Below are 26,607 nucleotides of genomic sequence, written 5' to 3'. Positions count from 1 at the left end.
ATCTAGAAGTATGGCATGAATGGTATAATATTCTGGCAAACCATGTGAAAATACATGTGTTCCTGTAATCTTCAGAGTCTGGAGATAGGCACAGAAAAGCAAGCAAGCAGGTCAGGACCAGAAACAGTAACGTCTTTGTGTCGAAGGAAACCGACCCAGCCTTTGGACAACAGTTCTGAGAGTGATTTCAGTCCATTGAGGGCACTCTAGTCATGCGTCGGGAGTGGATAACCACCCGACCTCGTGGGAAATGTCTAGTGCAGTTAGGAGTATACCTATGGTGCATATGGCGCATATGCTGTCTATCTTCGCGGTATATGTACAAGTGTCTGACAGCCAATAGCTATACGAATGATGTAAAAACAGCTGCACAATATAGCAATGCAAATGTTCAACTGGACCTGCTATAGTATACAAACAGGACGGGCAATATGGTTGTAATAATATGTCCCCTCATCGGTACCCCTAAGCATACCCTCGCATTTCCGTTGTTGCTCTATTGATAGTGATGTTGATTACAGTACACCAACCCACTTCGGTTATGTGTTTCGAAGCATTATGTCCGCGTGTGCGGTATCCATTATCACATAGTTCCGGACGCCTGTCCTTCGTAACATTTGTTTGAGAGAATCTTGACAGGATGCAGCAGCTTCCTGAAGCTCTCATTCGAAGACTTTGTCAGATAATTTCCTAGGACTGAGTATAGCTAGTGTGAGTGTAGGTTTACCATAACTTTTTTGGGAGCTGTACAGATATAAAAGATAAGGGCAGTATTTCTATAAACTGCGTATGTATTACAGTGTAATGTTATTGTGGCTAATGTTGTGGAATGAGCGGAGAAAATGAGTGTGTGTCCTATCATGAGGAATGCATAGATTCAGCGCATCGATAACTGCGAGGGGATGAGAGAGACTTTTACGTGGAAAATTATGTGCGCTATAGATACTGAAATTCGTTCCATAACCACAGCCGTCACGAGGAGACATTACTTGTACATTGATCGGTGTCTGACTGCAGCAGCAATCGCAATTTTTAATTGTAGTTACACTGGTAAATATGTTCTTTGTTCCCAAAATTCTTGTGTGTCTTGTTCGTATTTCGTGAGCTGTTGACAACTTTTGCATGGTTTCAACTACATCTACATCTACATACATACTCCGCAATCCACCATACGTTGCGTGGCGGAGGGTACCTCGTACCGCAACTAGCATCTTCTCTCCCTGTTCCACTCCCAAACAGAACGAGGGAAAAACGAATGCCTATATGCCTCTGTACGAGCCCTAATCTCTCTTGTCTTATCTTTGTGGTCTTTCCGCGAAATATAAGTTGGCGGCAGTAAAATTGTACTTCAGTCAGCCTCAAATGCTGGTTCTCTAAATTTCCTCAGTAGCGATTCACGAAAAAAACGCCTCCTTTCCTCCAGAGACTCCCACCCGAGTTCCTGAAGCATTTCCGTAACACTCGCGTGATGATCAAACCTACCAGTAACCAGTCTAGCAGCCCGTCTCTGAATTGTTTCTATGTCCTCCCTCAATCCGATCTGATAAGGATCCCAAACGCTCGAGCAGTACTCAAGAATAGGTCGTATTAGAGTTTTATAAGCGGTCTCCTTTACAGATAAATCACATCTTCCCAAAATTCTACCAATGAACCGAAGACGACTATCCGCCTTCCCCACAACTGCCATTACATGCCTGTCCCAATTCATATCGCTCTGCAACGTTACGTCCAAATATTTAAATGTGTCAAGCGCTACACTACTAATGGAGAATTCAAACATTACGGGATTCTTTTTCCTATTCATCTGCATTAATTTACATTTATCTATATTTAGAGTTAGCTGCCATTCTTTATACCAATCAAAAATCTTGTCCAAGTCATCTTGTATCCGCCTACAGTCACTCAACAACGACACCTTCCCGTACACCCCAGCATCATCAGCAAACAGCCGCACATTGCTATCCACCCTATCCAAAAGATCATTTATGTAGATAGAAAACAACAGCGGACATACCACACTTCACTGGGGAACTCGAGATGATACCCTCACCTCCGATGAACACTCACCATCGAGGACAACGTACTGCGTTCTATCACTTAAGAAGTCTTCGAGCCACTCACATATTTGGGAACCAATCCCATATGTTCGTACCTTGTTAAGAGTCTGCATTGGGGCACCGAGTCAAGCGCTTTCCGGAAGTCAAGGAATATGGCATCCGTCTGATACCCTTCATCCATGGTTCGCTAGATATCATGTGAAATAAGGGCGAGTTGCGTTTCGCAGGAGCGACGCTTTCTAAACCGTGCTGATGCATGGACAGCAGCTTCTTTGTCTCAAGGAAATTCATTATATTCGGAGAATACTTTCGAGAATCCTGCAACAAATCGATGTTAAGGATATTGGTCTGTAATTTTGAGGATCCGTCCTTCTACCCTTCTTATATACAGGCGTCACCTGTGCTTTTTTCCAGTCGCTAGGGACTTTACGTTGGGCAAGAGATTCGCGATAAATGCAAGCTAAGTAAGGAGCCAATGCAGTAGAGTACTCTCTGTAAAACCGAATTGGAATCCCTTCAAGACCTGGCGATTTATTTATTTTCAACCCATTCAGCTGGTTCACAACCCAAGGGATGTCTATCACTATGTCCTCCATACGGGAATCTGTACGAGACTCAAACGGCGGTGTGTTTGTACGATCCTCCTGCGTGAAAGATTTCTCAAATGCTAAATTTAAAATGTCAGCTTTCGTTTTGCTGTCTTCCGTTGCCAGGCCAGACTGATCAGTGAGTGACTGGATGGAAGCCTTCGACCCGCTTACCGATTTTACGTAATACCAGAATTTCCTTGGGTTTTCAGCAAGATCTTTTGCTAAGGTATGACGGTGGTAGTGGTTGAATGCTTCGCGCAACGCTCTTTTTACAGCAGCACGAGTCTCTACTAACTTTTGCCTGTCCTCATTCTCCTGATCTTTCTTGTACCAGTCTTTGCTTCCTTCTCCGAATTGCGCTGTTAAACCACGGTGGGTCTTTTCCGTCCGTAACCCACTTTTTCGGCACATAATTCTCCAATGCGTGATTTACAATGTGTTTAAAATTTGCCCATAATTCTTCCACGTCCATCGTACCGGAAGTAAATGAAGTCGATTCATTTACTAAGTGGGATGCTAAAACTGCTTATCTGCTCTTTCTAGTAAGAATACTCTCCTAGCCTTCTTGACCGACTTTTTAACTTTCGTAACCATAGTCGTAATGACAATATCATGATCATTAATCCCTGTCTCAACACTGACACCGTCGATGAGGTCTGGTCTGTTCGTGGCTACCAGATCTAAAATATTTCCATTAGGCGTTAGCTGTCGATTTAGCTGCTCTAGACAGTTTTCGGATAATGTGTTCAAAAGTAATACACACGACGGCTTTTCTGTACCAGCTGTAATGAATCCATAGGCATCACAGACTATACTAGGTAGATTGAAGTCGCCTGCGACTAATGTAACATGATCCGGGTACTTCTGCGATACAGAGTGTAGACTCCCTTTGAATGATTCTAGAACTGTCACGGTGGAACCTGGTGGCTGGTAAAAACACCCAACAATTAACTTTAATTCTCCTAGCCCTGTAAAACGTGTCCAGATAGCTTCACAATCACATTCTACTTCTACCTCAGTAGACACAATATTTTTGTCAACTGCAATGAAGTCACCACCTTCTACGGTGTCTAAACTGTCTTTCCGATACACGTTCCAACCCTCACTAAATATTTCAGAACTTCCTATCTCAGGGTTCAGCCAGGTCTCAGTCCCGAGAATAATTTGCGCGCCGCACGCTTCCTGGAGAGCAGTAAATTCAGGAACTTTATTCCGAACACTGAAAATTTACTGCTAATATCTTGATAGCTGAAGTGTCTTTACACTGAGCGCGTCCTGATTTCCCTGCCTGCACGTCGACTGGTGAGTGTTCATCAGGACACCTCACACTACTGCCTAGCTTAAAAATCCATCATGTGTACGCTGCAAGTACTCTGCTACCCGAGTAGCCGCTTCCTTTGTGTAGTGCATCCATGACCTATCAAGGGGCGTCCTATAATTCCCCAGCCAATAGCGCAAGTCTAGAAATCTGCAGCCAAGACCGTCACAGAGTAGACGAAGCCTCTGGTTGAGACCCTGCAATCGGCTTCAAACCAAAGGATTTCTCTTGTTCATCATTCTCTGCTGTTCGGAAACAAGAAGTAATTACATGGGGCAAACATGTTGCAAAACCTAATGTTCAGTTCTGTACTCTGGGTGTCTTATGTTTGGCCCTTTTTCGGCAATTAACCTATAGTTCTATTAAGTGGTTTTCCATGTCACCCCCATCTCCTTAAACTATTGTAACGTCTTTGATACCAAATTTAGTAATTAGTTATGTCCTCCCACCATTTTCTGGTATACTTTTCGAATTACACATGCTTTTGAACGCCATTTCTGGCGCATTCTTCTTTGTCACCCACTCACTTTAAAACTGTACTGCATTTTACATAAAAATTATGCAAATTAACCTAGTGTTCTGCACTTAACTTGCTGTTCTGCCCCATGTCAGCCACTCATGCACACCTTCCCCTTAACTATTGTACCACTAACACTACATTGATATATAAAATTTATGCAAATTAAATAATTCCATATTCTTCACGTGTATGGAATAGTTTTTTTTTAATTCGCAGCATCCTATTCGTCGGTCAAATCGATGGAAAATAGTTTAACCAAAAGGGTGCTAGTAAAAAACACATCATGTCACTCAACACCTGACGCATACGCCAACGCCGACTCCGCACAGGTGTTTGTTCGCGTCCCGCAAGCATGAGGCGGTGGCATCTCTTCCATGCATGACACCCAAGACATTCTTGTCGAAATATATGTTCACATAGGTACTGTTGCTGACGCGATGACACATAGCCGTGATGTGGGTCCAGTGCTGAGAGAGAAGTTCCAATGCTTCCCAGAATAGCACAGGGTGCATTCTTCCTTGCAGTCCTAACGGGACAAAAAATCTGTCACTGAATTTACCCATCAAACTACTGCTGCTGCCAGTGTGGGAACACCATCAGCCATTGTTTTCTGCAGGTGACACTTTCAGTGGCAAAAACTATTTTGTACACATCACCATATTGCATCGGCAGTGAGCCTTGAGCAGCCGCTGGTGAAGTATCAGTGCAGTAGTAGTGCAGCACCAGTGCAGTAGGGATCGCATATTTAGCTTTCATATTTGTTTTTTAGTTCGATTCTTAATTTCTTTTCGATTGTTTGTGCTCTTGCATATTTAATTACATAAAATCCTTGCGTATTCTCGTATTTGAGAGGAGTTATATTGCTTATTGATAACTGTAAAGTATAAATTTGCGGAGTCGTTGGTCAGTTGTTTGTTTTGTACAGCCAGTGCTTTCTATTTATTTCGTAGAGTCAGTCAGCAGCAGACAGACGCCAGTGCAGTTTCATCTGTGCTTGCAGAGTGACGTGTGCGAGCAGCAGTAGCAGAAAGTATTCGTATATTCAGTTTTTCGTATTAGTTCCGCAGGTTTAATTCAAATTACTTTGTGAGTTTGTGTCCTTGCGTGGTGAAATTTTTCGGATCTTTGCGTATTTTCGAATTAGAACGGGGTAGTATCCAATTTTAATAACGGTAGAGTGTAACATCGCGTAAGCGGTTGTCATTTGTACTAGGACAGGGGTAGGATCGTATTGTAATATCTGTATAGTGGCGTAGTCGTGGTCATTTGATTGCTTAGTTCGTAAGTAATTGTTCATATATCGCAGCTCAATCTGGCGCTGGTGACGCAACTGTGCAGTCGCATATTGCTGTTTTATTTGTCCCGACGCTATACGTCCAGATATTAGCAGTAGGATGGATAGCGTGTGTGCGTGCTGTGTGCGGGCGCAGGAGGAACCGGCCGCGGTTCGCGAGCAGCTGAGCTTGCTGTTGACCACGGTCAGCCGCCTTCAGGCTGCTGCCTCGAGGTGGCGACGGCGGAGGGTGGCGCGTCGCTTGAGACACCTCAGGTGTCGCTTGCTGCGTCCGCTGACTCAGCCGCCGAGGCAGCTTCTAGTATACTCGGCGCGTTGGACCGCCCTCACCTCAGGGTGAGTGGCGGACTGCAACACGTTCGCGTCGCTCGAGGCGGAGGGTCAATGTGGAGGCTGGCCAGCTGGCCTCGCCCGTTCATCCTGTCAGTGGGCAGGTGGCCGCTCCTTCAGCAGGGCCCGAGCAGGCACACGGGGGCTAAGGCTTGCCGGTTATTGCGAGCTCCACCCTTAGGGGGGTGATGGAGCCCCTCAGGGAAATAGCATACAGGGATGGAAAGAATTCCAACGTGCACTCGGTTTGTCTGCCGGGGGGGTCTCATCCAAGATGTGGAGGCGGCCTTGCCTGCGGCTGTCGAGCGTACGGGGTGCAGTCGTCTGCGGCCGGCCGGTGTGGCCGTGCGGTTCTAAGCGCGTCAGTTTGGAACTGCGTGACCACTACGGTCGCTGGTTCGAATCCTGCCTCGGGCATGGATGTGTATGATGTCCTTAGGTTAGTTAGGTTTAAGTAGTTCTAAGTTCTAGAGGACTGATGAACTCAGTAGTTAAGTTCCATAGTGCTCAGAGCCATTTGAACCATTTTTTGCAGACGTCTGGAAGTAGTTGCTCAAGTCGGCACCAATGATGCCTGTCGCTTGGGTTCTGAGGAGTTCGTACAGGCGGCTGGCGGATTTGGTGAATACCGCTGGTGTAAGCAGAGCTCTCTATTTGCAGCATCGTTCCCAGAGTTGGGACACCTAGGAAGAGATGGCAGTCGGATGACTTAGGTTAGTGGAGGCAGTCCAAGTGCCCTTTTTCATTGCCATTTTCTTAGGTTAGTGGAGGTAGCTGTGGTATGTTGCATTGTCCTGATGGAATTTTAACTTCCTGCCATTTTCTGGGGGGAGGTTAGGGGAGGGGGATGTGAGGGGATTTACCAGTGGGTCAGAGGTTAATTAACTGATCAATTTAATTAAGTAGTCAATTGAACTGATAAGAGTGAGAGGAGCTATTCCAATAACTCAGACTTGAAAGTGTACCTGTAGTAGCGAGTGGGGAAGTGAGTGGAGGAAGGTGGAACAATAGCTTAAGTGCTTGTCAATCAAAAGGAAGGATCGTTTTGGCAGAACAGAAGGGTAAGTACCTGTCAATCAAAGGAGAACAATAGGTTTGCCCCTGACTGCATACCTGCCCCTCATGTAAGCAACCCACACTAACAAAATGCGCTCATGCCTGCCTTGTATCCCTACTCCCGTCTGTCTAATAGGTGCTGCTTATTCGTGGTTGTTTACATCTCTGGGTAGGTTTAGTGATATCTCTGAACAGTCAAAGGGACTGTGTGTGTGATACAATATCCACAGTCAATCTTCAGGACTTCTGGGAACCAGGTGAAGGAAAACTTCTTTTGATGTATGTATATTGTCTTTTTTTTACCAGTATTGGCTTATGTTAAAGCCATCTGGGAATTTGGTGGCTCCCTCTGGCTGGTGCTGGCGACTCCTCAGTTTTCTCGTGACAGTGTGCGATCGTGGTATCAGTATAAAACCGAGGACCAAATGTTCAAATGTGTGTGAATTCCTAAGGGACCAAATTGCTGTGGTCATCGGTCCCTAGACTTACACACTGCTTAAACTAACCTATGCTAAGAACAACACACACTTCCATGCTTGAGGGTGGAAAGGGAGGACACGCCAGCACCATCTGTAGGGGGCCAAATATTCTGAGGTGACTTTAACATAAGCCGAAACTGTTAAATTAAAAAAAGAAGTATTATTGCGATCTCGTCTGTAGGTTTTAAACTCAATATTTCTACTGGTTCAGAAAACGTGTTTATTGGAGCTCTGTTTATATTTCAATTGTAATTTTAATTTTTAGTTTGTTGTAGTGATGCGATTGTAACTGCCCTTCTGCCTGTGCGTCTTCTACCTATGTCTGTCAGTACTTATGGGTGATCCTGTTACTGCGACTGGGCCCGTCCGGTTTTGACTGACACAACTGATAAGTATATAAAATTTCTTGGTGAAAATTTGATTTTATATTTTTTGGAAAAGCTTTACAACCAAGATTTGAATATAAATAACAATAAAAACAATAAATAAATAAGTAAATAACAATAAATATACTACTAGCCATTAAAATTGCTACACCGCGAAGATGACGTGCCGCAGACAGGAAGAAGATACTGTGATATGCAAATGATAAACTTTTCAGAGCATTCACACAAGTTTGGCACCGGTGGCGACACCTACAAGGTGCTGACATGAGGAAAGTTCCCATACACAAACAGCAGTTGACCGGCGCTGCCTGGTGAAACGTTGTTGTGATGCCGCGTGTAAGGAGGAGAAATGCGTACCATCACGTTTCCGACTGTGATAAAGGTCGGATTGTAGCCTATCGCGATTGCGGTTTATCGTATCGCGACATTTCTGCTCGCGTTGGCCGAGATCCAATGACTGTTAGCAGAATATGGAATCGGTGGGTTCAGGAGGGTAATACGGAACGCCGAGCTGGATCCCAATGGCCTCGTATCACTATCAGTCGAGAAGACAGGCATCTTATCCGCATGGCTGTAACGGATCGTGCAACCACGTCTCGATCCCTGAGTCAACAGATGGGGACGTTTGCAAAACAACAACCATCTGCACGAACAGTTCGACGACGTTTGCAGCAGCATGGACTATCAGCTCGGAGACCATGGCTGCGGTTACCCTTGACGCTGCATCACTGACAAGAGCGCCTGCGATGGTGTACTCAACGACGAACCTGGATGCACGAATGGCAAAACGTCATTTTCTCCGATGAATCCAGGTTCTGTTTACAGCATCATGATGGTCGCATCCGTATTTGGCGACATCGCGGTGAATGCACATTGCAAGCGTGTATTCGTCATTGCCACAGTGGCGTATCACCCAGCGTGATCAGCGTTATGGTATGGGGTGCCATTGCTTACACGTCTCGGTCACCTCTTGTTCGCATTGACGGCACTTTGAACAGTGGACGTTACATTTCAGATGTGTTACGACCCGTGGCTCTACCCTTCGTTCGATCCCTGCGAAACTCTACATTTCAGCAGGATAATGCACGAGCGCATGTTGCAGGTCCTGTAAGGGCCTTTCTGGATGCAGAAAATTTTCGACTGCTGCCCTGGCCAGCACATTCTCCAGATCTCTCACCAACTGAAAACGTATGGTCTGTGGTGGCCGAGCAACTGGCTCGTCACAATACGCTAGTCACTACTCTTGATGAACTGTGGTATCGTGTTGAAGCTGCATGGGCAGCTGTACCTGTACACGCCATCCAAGCTCTGTTTGACTCAATGCCCAGGCGTATCAAGGCCGTTATTACGGCCAGAGGTGTTTGTTCTGGGTACTGATTTCTCAGGATCTATGCACCCAAACTGCGTGAAAATGTAATCACATATCAGTTCTAGTATAATATATTTGACCAATGAATACCCGTTTATCATTTGCATTTCTTCTTGGAGTAGCAATTTTAATGGCCAGTAGTATAGAAACCATTAAAATAAAGGTTTATTGAACTTTAATATTTCGTTGTGAATACTGTATGAAATATTATATCCAGTAACTTGTAGTGGTCTAGCCCTCCTATCTGACAGCTATTTATGCTGACACCAAAGCAGCAAACCATATGTCACTATTTGGGTGAGTGTTCAAAATGGCTCTGAGCACTATGGGACTCAACTGCTGTGGTCATAAGTCCCCTAGAACTTAGAACTACTTAAACCTAACCTAAGGACAGCACACAACACCCAGCCATCACGAGGCAGAGAAAATCCCTGACCCCGCCGGGAATCGAACCCGGGAACCCGGGCGTGGGAAGCGAGAACGCTACCACACGACCACGAGATGCGGGCATGGGTGAGTGTGTGGAGCAGAAGAGGATATCGTGGCGGAGAGCATCAAGAAAACCAGAATACAGACAAATGAAAACCGAAAGTGCACGCTCACAATAACATGGGCTTTGCTGGAAGGAACAAGATGTATTGTAGCACGAAAAGGTAGGGATCGGGCAAGTCTTTTCTCCGGAAAGCTGTAGCAGACAAGAGGCTCGAGTACCTTCTGTGTGTTGCAGCAGGTCTGGCAGCAGGTGTTGTCGCCGGGGCAGCGGGTGCAGGCCGTGGCGGAGCAGTCGCAATTGGTGACGGCGACGTCGGCGCCGCAGGTCTGCAGGCAGCCGGTGTAGGCGCGGAACGTCGTTTGGGTGCAGCCACTGGCACAGTTGGCCGCCGCGCCGGCTGCCAGCCAGGCAGCCACCAGCGCGCCCGTCCACAGCATCACCTGCGGCACACGCAACACTCACAGCACCCGCGTACCCACTTATTGTACCGCGCAAGCTCCAACTATGGGGTGACACTTAATGAACCATATGAAATAAAATCACTATGACCGCTAAACGGTAAAGTAATAGAAGGCGGATTTCAGACTACCTAACTGTCCTAAAAGATCAAAACGAAAATTCCTGTTCCGATACTGACAATGTTTTTTTTAATCTTTATTCATCAAAAACCAATATTATACAACATAACCCACACCTAAAATCATTAGTGGGTCGAAATTACATACAATGTTACATTTTTGCAGCATTTACCAAAAATTCAATTTCTATTATTAGTATCAGCTACAGGAAGTTAGTTCTATGGGTATCTAAATGATCTACTGTTAGTCTACCATGCTATCTACTCAGACCTACTCTACTAACAACTACATCCTGCAGCGTTACAGGTGTGCCAGTAAAAGATATAAACCTACTATTTCATGGCCGTGCCCACCGAGCTAATCCCAGTGGACGTGAACCTGGCACTGGGCTGGCCTTAACGCAAATCACTGCAGGTCTTAAGAAAGTATCCTGCTATCTATTTCCTACAGGTAATTCTATTTTTTGGGTCGTAATTGGTGTGCTGTAGTCTCTAATCGGTGTGTTCGCACCCTCCCCCTAGTCCTGGATGCGTCGGATCCCGATCGCCATGGCGGTAGGCCAGTACCCACCCCGGCGGAATGGGATGTTGCGTGATGTCACATATTGGTTCTCTAACTACTCAATCTCTCTACGGTATTCCCATAGGACCTTGGCGGATACCTCGCTGGCCAGTTTATCAATGATGGTGAAGGTGATTGAGTCCCTAATAAGGTGAAAGGTGTCTGTGTTTGGCAATGAATTTCTTAAGTCAGCGGCAACGTCATCGTAAAGGGGACACTCATAGACCACGTGATCCGGTGTACCCATTTCGGCACCACAGTCACACGATGGTGGCGCTCTTTTCCCGAAACGGCAAAGATGTGCCGGGTACGGGCCATGCCCAGTGAGGAAGTGCAGCAGTCCCTTGCTTGGCTGAAAATGCTTCACTCTCAATCTTTCGTGAACGTTTGGTAAGAGTTGGTGAGTCCTTCCTCCTGTCTCATCCCCATCCCAGATTTCTTGCCAGAGTTCCATTACCCTTCTTTTAATTGATATTTTGTCCCTCACTCTGACCCCCATAATATCCCTAGTTTTTTCAATTTGCCCCTTTTTTACCCAGTACCATGCGGCCTGCTCCCTGATTTTTACACCAAGGGATCACAGCCCCATGAGTATCAATAATGCTCCCCCTGGTGAATGTTGAGTGTTTATGGAGAAAAGTTCAAGGCAATCGTAAAACGCGTTTTCGACAGGTACGTGACGAGTAAAACTGTGAAGGACGGGAAAAACCCACCGTGATTCAACAGCAAAGTTAGGAAACTACTGCGAAAGCAAAGAGAGCTTCACTGCAAGTTTAAACGCAGCCAACACCTCTCAAACAGAAGCTAAACGATGTCAAAGTTAGCGTAAGGAGGGCTATGCGTGAAGCGTTCATTGAATTCGAAAGTAAAATTCTATGTACCGACTTGACAGAAAATCCTAGGAAGTTCTAAATCAGTAAGTGGCTCGAAACAGCATATCCAGGCACTCCGGGATGATGATGGCATTGAAACAGAGGATGACACGCGTAAATCTGAAATACTAAACACCTTTTCCAAAGCTGTTTCACAGAGGAAGACCGCACCGCAGTTCCTACTCTACATCCTCGCACAAACGAAAAAACGGCTGACATCGAAATAAGTGTCCAAGGAATAGAAAAGCAACTGAAGTCACTCAACAGAGGAAAGTCCACTGGACCTGACGGGATACTGATTCGATTCTACACAGAGTACGCGAAAGAACTTGCCTCCCTTCTAACAGCCGTGTACCGCAAGTCTCTAGAGGAACGGAAGGTTCCAAATGATTGGAAAAGAGCACAGGTAGTCCCAGTCTTCGAGAAGGGTCTTCGAGCAGATGCGCTAAACTATAGACCTATATCTCTGATGTCGATCTGTTGTAGAATTTTAGAACATGTTTTTTGCTCGCGTATCATGTCGTTTCTCGAAACCCAGAATCTACTCTGTAGGAATCAACATGGATTCCGGAAACAGCGATCGTGTGAGTCCCAACTCTCTTTATTTGTTCATGAGACCCAGAAAATATTATATACAGGCTCCCAGGTAGATGCTATTTCCTTGACTTCCGGAAGGCGTTCTATACAGTTCCGCACTGTCGCCTGATAAACAAAGTAAGAGCCTACGGAATATCAGACCAGCTTTGTGGCTGGATTGAAGAGTTTTCAGCAAACAGAACACAGCATGTTGTTCTCAATGGAGAGACCTCTACAGACGTTAAAGTAACCTCTGGCGTGCCACAGGGGAGTGTTATGGGGCCATTGCTCTCCACAATATATATAAATGACCCAGTAGATAGTGCCCGAATTCCCATGCGGCCTTTCTCGGATGATGCTGTACTATACAGAGAAGTTGCAGCATTAGAAAATTGCAGAGAAATGCAGGAAGATCTACAGCGGATAGGCACATGGTGCAGGGAGTGGCAACTGACCTCTAACATAGACAAATGTAATGTATTGCGAATACATAGAAAGAAGGATCCTTTATTGTATGATTATATGATAGCGGAACAAACACTGGTAGCAGTTACTTCTGTAAAATATCTGGGAGTATGCGTGCGGAACGATTTGAAGTGGAATGATCATATAAAATTAATTGTTGGCAAGGCGGGTACCAGGTTGAGATTCATTGGGAAAGTCCTGAGAAAATGTAGTCCGTCAACAAAGGAGGTGGCTTACAAAACACTCTTTCGACCTATACTTGAGTATTGCTCATCAGTGTGGGATCCGTACCAGGTCGGGTTGACGGAGGAGATAGAGAAAATGCAAAGAAGAGCGGCGCGTTTCGTCACATGGTTATTTGGTAAGCGTAATAGCGTTACGGAGATGTTTAGCAAACTCAAGTGGCAGACTCTGCAAGAGAGGCGCTCTGCATCGCGGTGTAGCTTGCTGTCCACATTTCGAGAGGGTGCGTTTCTGAATGAGGTATCAAATATATTGCTTCCCCCTACTTATACCTCCCGAGGAGATCACGAGTGTAAAATTAGAGAGATTCGAGCGCGCACTGAGGCTTTCCGGCAGTCGTTCTTCCCGCGAACCATACACGACTGGAACAGGAAAGGGAGGTAATGACAGTGGCACGTAAAGTGCCCTCCGCCACACACCGTTGGGTGGCTTGCGGAGTATAAATGTAGATGTAGATGTAGAAAGATTTGCGTTAGGTCGTTCAAACTGTCCGGTTGGCCGCGGGGCATGATGGGAATTAGTATGCGCATGCGTTTGGTTTGGTAAAGCGACGGAGCCCACTTTCATTTCTCGCGTTTGGGGGACTAAGAAGCCGCATTTCGCGGACGAAAAGTCTCGTCACCCTCAGTGGGTGACTATGCATTGTGCAATGTCCACTCAGGGAATAATCGGTGCGATAATCCTTGATGGCACGGTGACTATCGAACAGTACGTGTGAAGGATTTGGAAGATGATTTCATCTCCATTATCCAAATTGACCCCGATATCGACAAGATGTGGTTCCTGCAAAACGGACCTCGATACCCATCGATTCACTTTGGGCACAGCATTGTGGCTCTCGGATACCCAGAAACAACTGGCATGGGTCTCGATTGGCCGCCATATTCTTCGGATCCCAACACTTGCGACTCCTTTTCGTGGGGATATATTAAAGACAAGGTATACAGCAATAACCTCAAAACCATTGCTGAGCGGCAAACAGTCATTCAGGAGGCCATCGACGCCATCAGTGTTCCAACGCCGCAGAACGTCATGCAAAATTTTGATATTCGTCTGCGCCACATCATCGCCAATGACGGCAGGTACATCGAACATCTCACAACCTAAATCCGAATATCTGTAGTGACGTTTACATGTTGAATGAAGTATGTACATGCTGTTGTTTGTAACTAATTTACGTTGTCTTTCATATAGTTTAATAACTCTCACCCTTTAGCTCTGCGGTTAATGTGCTGGTGGCGAAGAGTACAACAAAATAGGAAAACAATGCTTTCAGTTAGCACAGCTGAAAAACATTTTTGACCCGCAAAAGGCATCAAGGAAATACCACGTAACACGATCTCCAGTCTTGATAATAGTCTCCATCCGCTGAAGAAGAATGCACAAGTCTTTTATGGTATCCCACAGCCGGCTATAGCTACTCATTAATGATTAGGCCCCATAAAGCTACCAAACAGTGGGTATGTTTCACCCGCTGTTGCAAATGATCCCAAACACTTTCTACGGATCTAGCTCGAAAGGACGTGCTTCACAACTTCACTTCCAAACAAATACGAGGGCTGTTCGGAAAGTAATGAATGATCGGACCCGAAATGGAAGTCACAGAGAAAACCCGATGAAGCTTTGCACATGTGTGCTGGGCATTATCTGTAGTATGACCTTAGATAGCGTCACGTCGCTCTTCTCGATTCTGAGAGCACAGCGAGCGCGTAAAGATGCCTGGAAATTAGTGCCTCCGACCCACTATGGGTGGCTGCCGAGATATTTCGCCTTATTTTACGCAGCCCCACACAACGTAAATGTTTCGCATTCTTTTCTTCAATACAGTTCTCGGCCGCACACTGCAGGGGTCATGAGAATACTCCTGCCGCATTTTCGATGGGAAGTGTTTGACCACTCGCCATGCAGCGCGGTCTTGGCTCCCTCTCATTTTCTGCTTTGCTCAATTGGATCGCTGACTTCGAAAACCACATTTAGGATGAGACAACGAGTTTCTGCTCAGCGTAGAAAATTTTCTCAAAGCACAGGGGCTGCCTTCTGTGACGAAGATACTGCAAAATTGGTACAACACTACAATAGATGTCAAAGTCGGAGCGGAGACTTTGCAGCGAAGTAGCTGGAAGGTGTAGCTATCTGCTACAAATAAGACAGCTTTCTTTCTCACTACGGTTTCTACCACGAGACTGATCGTTCCTTACTTACGTAATAGTCTACGTAACTGACTCTTGCAAAGAGTGAAATTCTTCGCTGCTGATCGATGTGTTCGTCGTATTCATCTCTCATCTCAAATGAAGAAAAAAACTTTTTTATTTCTTTCTGCAGCCACTCCTCAGTATTCAAGTCTCCATTACATCTATAAACTTCGCTTGAAAGGCTATAAATTCAATCAAACCTGTGATATACCTTCCCCTGAAAATATCGGGCGCTGACTATTTTTTCCGGTAAGAGAATGCAACTACTGGTTTGTCAGAAACCGCTAACAGTATGAAAAGCTGTTACTTTAGAATTACAGAGTGGCTTAAGAAAGGCTACACTACCTGCTCACCTCCTTTTCAATCTTTTTCTTTATAGAAGCTATGACTTACAGCCGCGCGGAGTGGCCGCGTTGTTTCAGATGCTATGTCACGGATTTCGCGGCCTCTCCTGCCGGCGGTTCGAGTCCTCCATCGATTATGGATGTGTGTGTGTGTGTTGCCCTTAGCATAGTTTAGCTTAGGTTGGTTTAACTAGTGTGTAAGTCTAGGGAGTGATGACCTCAGCAGTTTGGTCCCTTAGGAAATCACACACATCTGAACATTTTTTGACTTAGTTTCCATGTGTGTTGGTGTCTTTAGATTAACACTACGGTTGTTACGTGCCATCCGCGTGGACAGAAGAGAATACACTGATCTCACAAAAGTCATGTGACACCTCTAGGTATCGTGTCGGACCTCATTTTTCGCGGCGTAGTGCAGAAATTTGACATGGTCTGGACTCAACAAATCGTTGGAAGTTCCCAGAAGAGATACGAGCCATGCTGCCTCTATAGTCTCCGGTAATTGCGGATGTCTTGCCGGTGCAGGATTTTGTGCACAAATTGATTTCTCGATTCTGTTCTGTAAATGTTCGATGGGATTCATGTTGGCGATCTGGGTTTCCAAACCATTCGCCCGAAATGTCCAGATAGTTGTTCAAACCAATCGTGTACAATTGTGGCCCGGTGATATTGTGCACTGTCACCCACAAAAATTCCGTTGTTGTTTGGGAACATAAAGACCATGCATAGCTGCAGATGGTCTCCAAGCTTAGGAATAACATATTTCAATATATTTCAGTCTGTTAAAGGAATATCCCTGAATTTATTAAATTCTGTAGCTATGACTACAAACATTAAATATTATAGGGAAACACCTTTCACCAATTGATGAATTTATGAACTGCTACTTCAGAAGGACATACGACAGGAATGCTGCTTCAATGTACTGCTTAGTGTTGCCCTGGAAATTTTGTTTTTTCGGGTTTCCTTACATTGTCGCTATACACTGTTAGAATGACATTATTTTCGCCAGAACTATATACGTGCTAAAAAATAGTTTATTTATTCAACTTTGGTCAGTTTCTGCGTTAGAGGTACCTAGTATTGTCATATAGCATTGATCTAATAGACTTCACGTAAACTTTATTCACACGACGCCAAGCACCGCACACTTTCTCCCTCGTCCCACTGAACAAACCACAAACTGGTATCACGCGTTTTAGCTAAACTGTATCGCACTATTAAGATATACAGAGTGAATCATAAAGGAGGATAAGAATTTCGTGCATGGTGTCTCACACTGACCCACAAACACAAAACTGTTTTTTCTTTCATTTATCCACTGAAATGAAGTAGCAAAGCAAGAGAATTTCTTAAAATAGAATGAAGGAAAAAGTAAGATTAGAGTTCAAGGTCCTGGAGACAGCGCCGAAGTTAGAGACGGTGTACAAGCTTGGATTACGAAAGGATGCGGAAGAAAACAGACCCTTTTGTTTCCAGAGCAACCATCTCAGCATTTGCCTGTAACGATTTAGGGAAATCATAAGGAACGTAAATCTGCAAAATTGGACGGGGATGAGAACCGTTGTCCTCCCGAATGAGAATCCAGTGTTCATAAAATGAACTGTAAACAAAGGTTTTGAATCCAAGGGTAACAGCGGCAAAACTGCAGTTCTAATACTCAATTTAGAGTCCACTGCCAAAGATTATAATGTGTAGGATAAGGCGACGGGAGAAGCCTTTTGTTACAAGGAAAGTGAACATCAAAGCTAGTTGACTTGGGGAGAAGAACTTCTGTCGAAGAACAGGTACAGAAAATCTATGCAATATAAAATTTTATTGGTTAACCTTTTCAGACCTGAACTTCTTCTGAAGAAAGGAAAGTTTTTCCTCATGTAGTAATGCTCTTAGGTGATTTTTTTTATTGATTTTAGGTGTAAGATTTATACAAGAAAGTGTACCCAGTTTCAAAACATAGTTTGTAATGTTGGCTTCATTTTATGGAGTAAAATAACAAAAATGTCCTCTATTGTAATAAATAGTAAAATGATGATTCAACAGTTAACAAGCAATATAACAGTAACAATACTCAATTATACACTGGAATATAGTGAACAAACGACATATGTGTATTTTGGTGGTCACGAGCTGCTCTGCACTGCTACATTGACTTGCTGATATTTTCATAGTGATGCCCAACAGTTGGCATCACTTGCTCATGATACAAAGATTGAACATTTACAAATGTGTACCTCAGGTTTCCATTGGGTGAGAAAAGTTGTGATGTAGCTAAGACTCAGTAAAAGTTAATATACACAATTGTAACACGAGGGTTTGTAACGGTTAAACCAAACGAAAGGAACATATACGTGAAAATTCAAAATAGATTCGCTGGCAGCACAAGCAGTTGGCACGGGCTGTTTGATTTGACGGCTGTGGTGTCTGCGGCAAGAGACGAGCATATGTACAAACCATAGTTGTAGAAGATTCGTCATCCACGTGTACATCAACGTCACATACTTTGGTAATGTTAGACAGCTCATATGTAAAATTTTCAGACGGCCCTATCAACAGAAATAAAGTTTATTAAGGCATTTCGATTTTCACTGCACAGTACAATTAAAGGATCACTTTTTCGAAACCCCGTAACGGTCTCTCATTGGGACGTATAAGTTTCAAATTCGACAAAAGGTGCCTTCAACATTCCTCTATAATTACGCAAAATCGAGGCACACTGCGATGTCAACCACGGACTCAACGACGCTTTAAACAGCGACGTGTCGACATAAGGGAAAAAAGGTCCAGAGATCAGTAGTTCATGTGTGGTGTAAAGTGGGTTGATGACGTCGCATTGGCACCAAATTCACCAAAATTCTGGCCATCGCTACTGTGGACGTGTCACATGATGGGAAGTCACATCACCATTTCACCACTTCTTTCGACCCCTCTGCGAAGGAGGTCATAAACTCGACGCCCAGTGTTGAAATCATGTGGTTTTCTTATAGGTGGGAGAGGAAAACATTTCAAAAAAGTCGCCTCTCACAATCCACACGAAAATGCCTCAGACGTTGGTATAAAGGGCATCAATGAACTAGCCCTTTCCTTAGAGCGTTTATTCCCACAATTAAGTGGTCGAAAACGTCAATTTGCAGTTGCGATGAGTAACACAACGACTTTCTTGACAAGCTTTGACACTGCTGACTCCTACAGGCGATTCAACCCTACTCGACGGAAGTCGTGGGCCAGCGACACACACCAATGAACGTGATCGTACCCCTCGACTCCTTTGGAGTGCAGGCCGACAGCAGTTTTTTTCTCTGGTGGACACGGTGGAACCACTAGGGACCATTAAAAACTATTCGACAATCTTTGAACATGACTCGAAGCAGTGTGCTTACGCTTTTTCAGCCCTTCTGTTTCTCTCCCTCTGTCGCTTTTTCACAAGACGGGTGGTACATTGGCTCTTGCGTGAATAAAACGGCAAAGCTTTGCTCTGAAACCACCGTGTTTGGCATCACCATCCGCGCCACCCGCCATCCATTGCTGCCCACTTCAAAATTCCACCTGTACCTTGACAAACCGTGACAGATTCTTAAGTGCCTGCGCCGGCCGGAGTGGCGGTGCGGTTCTAGGCGCTACAGTCTGGAACCGAGCGACCGCTACGGTCGTAGGTTCGAATCCTGCTTTGGGCATGGATGTGTATGATGTCCTCAGGTTAGTCAGGTTTAATTAGTTCTAAGTTCTAGGCGACTGATGACCTCAGAAGTTAAGTCGCATAGTGCTCAGAGCCATTTGAACCTAAGTGCCTGCAAGCGAGGAACCACCAACACCCCTCAGATTACTCCAGCTCTTTATCAGAGGCTAGAACAGCAGTATTCCAAGAGTCCGCCACAGCTTGTCTCTATACAGCTAGATTTTTAAAGTGATCAACAAACGAGGCCTGGTGGAACCGGGGATGATAACGAGCTTGGTAGTATTATTGGGATTCTTTGCCTTTTTATTCACGCATATGTTAATGCCGGACCCTTCCTGTGATCACATCACACGCGGGGAGCTGAAAAAGCAAAAGCACCCTTCGCTGCTTCGGATCACGTTCAAATTTCGTCAAATGATTTTGGACTGTCCTCAGCTGTTCCACACTTTATACTAGAGCAAACACTACAGTCGTACTACATCTACATCTACCTCTACTTGGATATTCTGCAAATGACATTTAAGTGCCTGGCAGAGGGTTAATCGAACCACCGTCACAATTCTCTATTATTCCAATCTCGTATAGCGCGCGAAAAAACGAACATCCTTATCTTTCCGTACGAGCCTAGATTTCCCTTATTTTGATGTGATCATTTATCCCTATGTAGGTTGGTGTCAACAAAGGATTTTAGCATTCGGAGGAGAAATTTGGTGATTGGAATTTCGTGAGAACATTCCGACGCAACGAAAAACGTATTTGGTTTAATGATGTCCAGCCCTAATCCTGTATCATTTCAGTGACACTCTCTCCCATATTTCGCGATAAAACAAAACTTCCTGCCCTTCTTTGAACTTTTTCGATGTACTCCGTCAATCCTATCTGGTAAGAATCCCTCTCCGCGCAGCATTATTCTAAAAATTCTAAAAAAGGAGTGTAGCGTAGGCAGACTCCTTAGTAGATCGGATTTCTAAGTGTCCTGACAATAAAACGCAGTCTTTGGTTAGTCTTCCCCACAACATTTTCTATGTGTTCCTCCCCATGTAAGCTGTTCGTAATTCTAATTCGTAGGTATTTAGTTGAATTTACGGCATTTAGATTTATGAACTCACACTTTTCGCTATTTAGGGTCAACCGCCAATTTTCGCACCATTCAGATATCTTTTCTAAATCATTTTGCAATTTGTTTTGATCTTCTGATGACTTTCCATTAATTACTACGAACTGTGAGCTCTCTGACAGGAAATCACAAGCCCAGTCACATAACTGACACGATATTCCATAAGCATGTAATTTCACTACAAGCCGCATGTGTGGAACAGTGTCAAAAGATTTGCGGAAATCCAGAAATATGGAACAAATTTGAAATCCCTTGTCGACAGCACTCAACGCTTCGTGCGAATAAAGAGCTAGATGTGTTTCATAAGAACGATGTTTTCTAAATCTATGTTGACTGTGGTCAATAGACCGATTTCTTCGAGGTAATTCATAATGTTCGAACACAATATATGTTCCAAAATCCTGCTGCATATCGAAGTTAATGGTATGGGCCTTTAATTTAGTTGATTACTCCTACTACCTTTCTTGAATACTGGTGTGACCTGTGCAACTTTCCAGCCTTTGGGTACGGCCTCTTAATCGAGTGAACGGTTGTATATGATTGTTTAGTATGGAGCTAATGCGTGAGCATATACTGAAGGAAACCTAATTGGTATACAGTCTGAACCAGAAGACTTGCTTTTATTAATTGATTTAAGTTGCTTCACTACTCCGAGGATATTTACTTCTACGGTACTTACGTTGGCAGCTGTTCTTGATTCGAATTCTGGAATATTAACTGCGTCTTCTTTTGTGAAGGCACTTCGATAGGCCGTGTTTAGTAACTCTGCTTTGGTAGTACTGTCTTCGACAGTATCTCCATTACTGTCGCGCAGAGATGGTATTGATCGTGTCTTCCCGCTAGCGTAGTTCACATACGACCAGAATCTCTTTGGATTTTCTGCCGGGTTTCGAGATGAAGTTTCGTTGTGGAATCTATTATAAGCACCTCGCATTGAAGTCCGCGCTAAATTTCGAGCTTCTGTGAAAGATCGTCAATCTTGGGGATAATCAGTCTGTTTAAATTTGGCATGTTTGTTTCGTTGTTTCTGCAACAGTGTTCTGACCCGTTTTGTGTACCAAAGAGGATCAGTTCCGTCGTTTGTTAATTTATTTGGTATAAATCTCTCCATTGCTGCAGATACGATTTCTTTGAATTCAAGCGACATGTAGTCTACACTTATGTTATTAATTTGGAAGGAGTGAAGATTGTCTCTCAGGACTGCTGTCCCATCATGTCGCTAAGGGAGGACTGAACAACCCAGTAGGTGTCAGAAGTGTCAACGGTTGTCAAGAAAGTCGTACAGTTGCTCATATCAATTGTGAAATGCCGATTTCGTCCGCAAAATGTGTGGGAGTCAAGGCTCCAATGAAAGGGGATAGTTTTTCTGATGTCTTTTATGCCACCGTTTGAGGCCCTTGCGAGCGTATTATGAGCGGCGGTGAACCTGAACTGTTTTCCTCGACCACCCATAAGAAAACGGCATTGTTTCAACGCTGGGCGTCGCGGTTCTGGCTTCCTTCGCAGAGGAGGTGAACTGTAGGTAAGAGGAGATGTGACGACCTCGTGTGGCATGTCCACGGTGGCGGTGGGAAGAATTATGGTGAAATTTGGGGCCAGTATGAGACCATTAATCCATCTTACACATCACATGAACTTCTGAGCTCTGGATTTTCCTTCAGATTTGTCGACACGTAGCTCTCTGAGGCTTCGCCGACTCCGAGGGCGAGGTCCTGCGCGCCACACGTCTGCATCATTACAGAGGAATGTTGCAGGCACCTTTCAGGTCAAATTCAAACTTACGCTTCGCAGTGGGAGACAAGTTCAGCCTTTCGTATACGTGATGCTTCGTTTTGCGCAGTGTAGATGGCCATGCTATATGGTCTCCGCGTCCAATTTATTTTCTTAATAATTTTGTCCATTGTTGACTGTATTGTTGCTGTGACTTTGTACTTTCGAAAAAAAAAAACTCGCATTCAGTATCCAAGGTTCTCGGGTGTCCAGCCGGATCCGATCGTCAAAGTTCCACGATATTTCGGCGAATAACCGTTCCGCCATCATCAGGTGGAGCACATTCGCCGGGAAAGCCTCAGATCACATATAACTCGCATTCAGTCACTGTGATATTTATTCCAAAACCACGATGGATTTCGAGTCCTGAGGTATCATCTTGCTCTGGTTATGCATCAGACTGCATTATAGTCAGAAAACATGGGAACAGTAAAACAGCTGCTGAAAAGACATTAATGGTATATTATGTTTTCAAAGAATAATACAAACTGATACCTATATACCTGAAGATGAGCCATCGGGACTTTAAACACATGGTACTTTTGGTAATTTTTTTTTCGTTTACAATCCATTTTCACTTTCGGCGGAAGCAGCTGTCAACGTAAAGCTTTCCTGTGTGGCCGAACTGAGAGGGAGCTCTATCATAGTCATGGATCTCGAGCATTAGCTTAAATGACCACCTTTTTTCATTTTTTTTTAACCCTGAACTGAGGAAAGAGAAAGCAGCAGTCAGCTCTTAGAATTTTTTTCCTCATTTACATCTCACTCGTCAAACTCAAATGAACGGTTTTGTCTAGCGATACTATAGACCTCTTTACTTAATTTGTATGGCTGAACGTCAATTTATGTAACATTTTTGGACATCTTTAGTGCGAAAACGTATTTCGGTTTTGTCTAGTGGTACTATAGACCTCTTTACTTAATTTGTATGGCTGGACGTCAATTTATGTAACATTTTTGGACATCTTTAGTGCGAAAATGTATTTATTTATTTTATTTACCGTAAGATGAAAACGAATACTTATATGCAGCGTTTGCGGGTATATGTGGACGATCACAAGCTCGTACAATCTTACAAATCCAGACGTGTGAAACTGCGTGTATTATTGATATGTCTGGTCATTACGGTGCACTTTCCAGTATATTTCATGTTCTGTCTTTTCAATTAATTCTTAGTAACCATCTGCAACACGAAGTTTCAACTGCGTCCGCTCTCTTTCGTCAGATGAACATCGATATATATCCTGAATATATTACTGAATCTGATGTCGGCATTCCTGCTTCAATTGAAAGCACACATTCTTCAGACTGCTGCTTGCCAATTTGCTAATTTCAGTGCCGAGTTTTTATCGTATGAGCCATTCACTGCAGATTTACCCAGTCCTGCGTTTCTTGTTGAACCGATTATATAGTTAAGACACCCGATTTAGTAATTCTAGTCGTTTTACTTTTGTACATACTAGCTTAACATATCCAAAGTAACTACATATTCAATTTTGTTCTGTTTTTTAGCAAAGAGTCTTCATCGCATATTATAGACAGTTCAAGCTTTTTGCGATAAGTTTGGTTATCTTGGGACCTTGATCCGTTCTAACAAAGGGCGTCTGCAGCAATTTTCCCAAGAGTGAGCAAGATTCTAAAATTGCCACCTTTTTTATACAGATCAATCGAATAGGTCGAAAGACGTGTTTTGCCAGAAGAATTGGTATTGACAGGATTGATAGTGACCACTTTGTACTTTTCAGATGGATTACTTTGATACCTAAATAGTAATCATATTTCACTAGCCCATTTAGATTTAGATTTTAGTATGAATATGGAAGCTGCCTTTTTGATATAACGATATTAACTTGTTAAAGTGTCATATAATTAAATTCATGATGTCGAGCGAATTAAAAATATACCTAGGAAATCTTCGAAAAACTCTGTTGAGCCAAGTTTAGAGGGTTTTAAAATCGCACTGATTACCATTTGCTGTGCTGTCTCTTTCTGTAGGTGGCGCTAAGTGGTGGCTGTTTTCGCAAAACTGAGACTTGCAGCTGTCTGAGACGTGATCTTTCCTCTCGTGACATTCCGTGGAGCGGAACTCGATAACAATATGGCCTTCCTGTAACTGTTGTTATGGCAGACGTTTTCCTTCTTGAAGCACTGAGGCGAGAACTGGTGCAGGTAAATGCTGATGTGAAAGGTTCCCATCGGGCGGTCGGTTGTATGAGAGTAGAGTTAAATAGTATTCAGCATTCTCCTGAAGAGGAACTATTTAGAGTTGTTTCTTTTAGTTGTCAGATGCATTGGTAACTCACTCACTGGTTATGGAAGCACCGGCTAATATTCTACCAATTGTAGTATTATGTATCGTTCTTGCTGCAGGTACAAAGAAGTTGACCTCTGAGTAGTTCAGCGATGAGTTCGGTAAGAGTGTGTTCTCGTGGTCGACTATAGTATCACGTCTTATTAAACTGGTTATGGCTCGCTTTGCGAATATTCTGCAACGACGTTTACTTTTTGTTTTTTTTTCAAGCATACAAACCGAGTGGGGAACAGTGACAGATGGTTTATCGGCCTACTGTTGATTACTACCAGTCGTGTATGGAAATTTTTCAGGTTGTGGAATTTCATCGACATCTTGTACTATTTGCCTGTGCCAGTGATTGCACGATTCGCTTAGTAAGTTTATTGATGAAGAATGAATTCTGCACGTCATTCAGGAGAAAACGCTCACTAAGTCTCCCTTGCATACTGTGCGGAATCTCAAGCATCTGTAGTTTATGTGGTTGTCATAACTTAGACTTGCTGCACCACCGTTGTTTGAATTGTCACTTGCTCAGGTGTCTCCGTGTTTGGATGGGTCCGAGGACGTGTCCAAAAGAGCTGTACTTATAAAATTTTATTAATTTATCTGGCCGTGTTCTTTAAAAATTTTCTTAATGGATTTTGATTGGACACACATCTGTGTGTCTAATTAAAGTTGATGGTGTCTTTTGGTCAGTGTCTGGCTTGTGTTCGTTACTGCCATCTGTTTGTAAGGAACAACGAGAGTTCGATTATCGAGGTTTTCCGGTTTGGTATCCTTAGCGCTTAACAAAATCGCAGAGCGAGAGCTGTTCTCATTCTCCCAGTGATAAATCAGTATTAGTGCACTGACCACTAGAAAGGCCTTTGCACTATGCTAGTGTTTTACTGTCAGTGTTGATCAGGCTAATGCCCGCCTATTTATAAAGGAGGTAACTCATCGGTCTAAATCGGAAACCTAGATTAGGCTGCGGCCAGTGCCGTTCAGTATAAGTGTAAACGATACCCTGCAACAAATGTCTGCTGCCTCAGTCATTAGTAACGGTGTTGTCATTAAAGTTAATGAACATCGAACGAGCGCTCTATGTTAAGTGCCAGAGTACCTGAGTGAGCGGCCGATAAGGTGTCTATTAATTCGTAGTAACACTTGGTACTAACTCGACACATGGTAAAACCGTGTTATCTAGGTAACTAAGCCGACCGGTGTGGCCGAGCGGTTCTAGGCGCTACAGTCTGGAACCGCGCGACCGCTACGGTTGCAGGTTCGAATCCTGCCTCGGGCATGGGTGTGTGTGATGTCCTTAGGTTAGTTAGGTTTAAGTAGTTCTAAGTTCTAGAGGACTGATGACCTCAGAAGTTAAGTCCCATAGTGCTCAGAGCCATTTGAACCATTTTTAGGTAACTAACTTTGCTACGAATGTGGTCTGTCATTAATAAATTGTGGTGACCATTGAACCTCTGCGTTTATCTATCCCATTTAGTGGATATCTGTGTGTGTATGTGTGTATGTGTGTGTGTGTGTGTGTGTGTGTGTGTGTTTTGTATGTGAAGCGGCTTATGCTTATCATGCGGGACGAATTACCGACTATACGATATCGATCTGAAATGAGTTATTTGCCTTCATTGACGTCAGAATTTTATTTTCTCAAAATGTTCGATGGATGCTGGTAAATTATTGTGTTGCTGATAAAATATTTAAATTGTTGCCTAATTGGATGACTTATTTACTTGTTTTAAATGTCAATATTCCCAGCCATTTGTGTGTTGATCGAAGTGACAATTAGGTACAACCTGCCCCAGAGAGTACTTTAGTTTCTGAGAACTCTGTTTCATAACAAAATCGCTTGTTTCCTCCATTTATCTTGCACCATCGCCGGCCGGTGTGGCCGTGCGGTTCTAAGCGTGTCAGTTTGGAACCGCGTGACCACTACGGTCGCAGGTTCGAATCCTGCCTCGGGCATGGATGTGTGTGATGTCCTTAGGTTAGTTAGGTTTAAGTATTTCTAAGTTCTAGGGGACTGATAACCTCAGT

At 44.0% G+C, this 26,607-nt stretch overlaps 1 protein-coding gene across 2 annotated transcripts in view; it reads right to left on the bottom strand.

Annotated features, from left to right (window-relative positions):
- The window catches only part of LOC126161289 (uncharacterized), a 121,324-nt gene that overhangs the window by 62,395 nt on the left and 32,322 nt on the right, over positions 1-26,607 (bottom strand). For both annotated transcript variants that reach the window (XM_049917031.1, XM_049917040.1), the window contains exon 2: positions 10,111-10,332. In XM_049917031.1, coding sequence (XP_049772988.1) covers positions 10,111-10,332 — 222 coding nt within the window. The remainder of the gene's footprint in view (positions 1-10,110; positions 10,333-26,607) is intronic.

The sequence above is a fragment of the Schistocerca cancellata genome, chromosome 1 (genome assembly GCF_023864275.1).
Source record: "Schistocerca cancellata isolate TAMUIC-IGC-003103 chromosome 1, iqSchCanc2.1, whole genome shotgun sequence".
In the NCBI taxonomy this organism is placed as follows: domain Eukaryota; kingdom Metazoa; phylum Arthropoda; class Insecta; order Orthoptera; family Acrididae; genus Schistocerca; species Schistocerca cancellata.
This window is presented reverse-complemented; position numbering and strand designations above follow the sequence as displayed.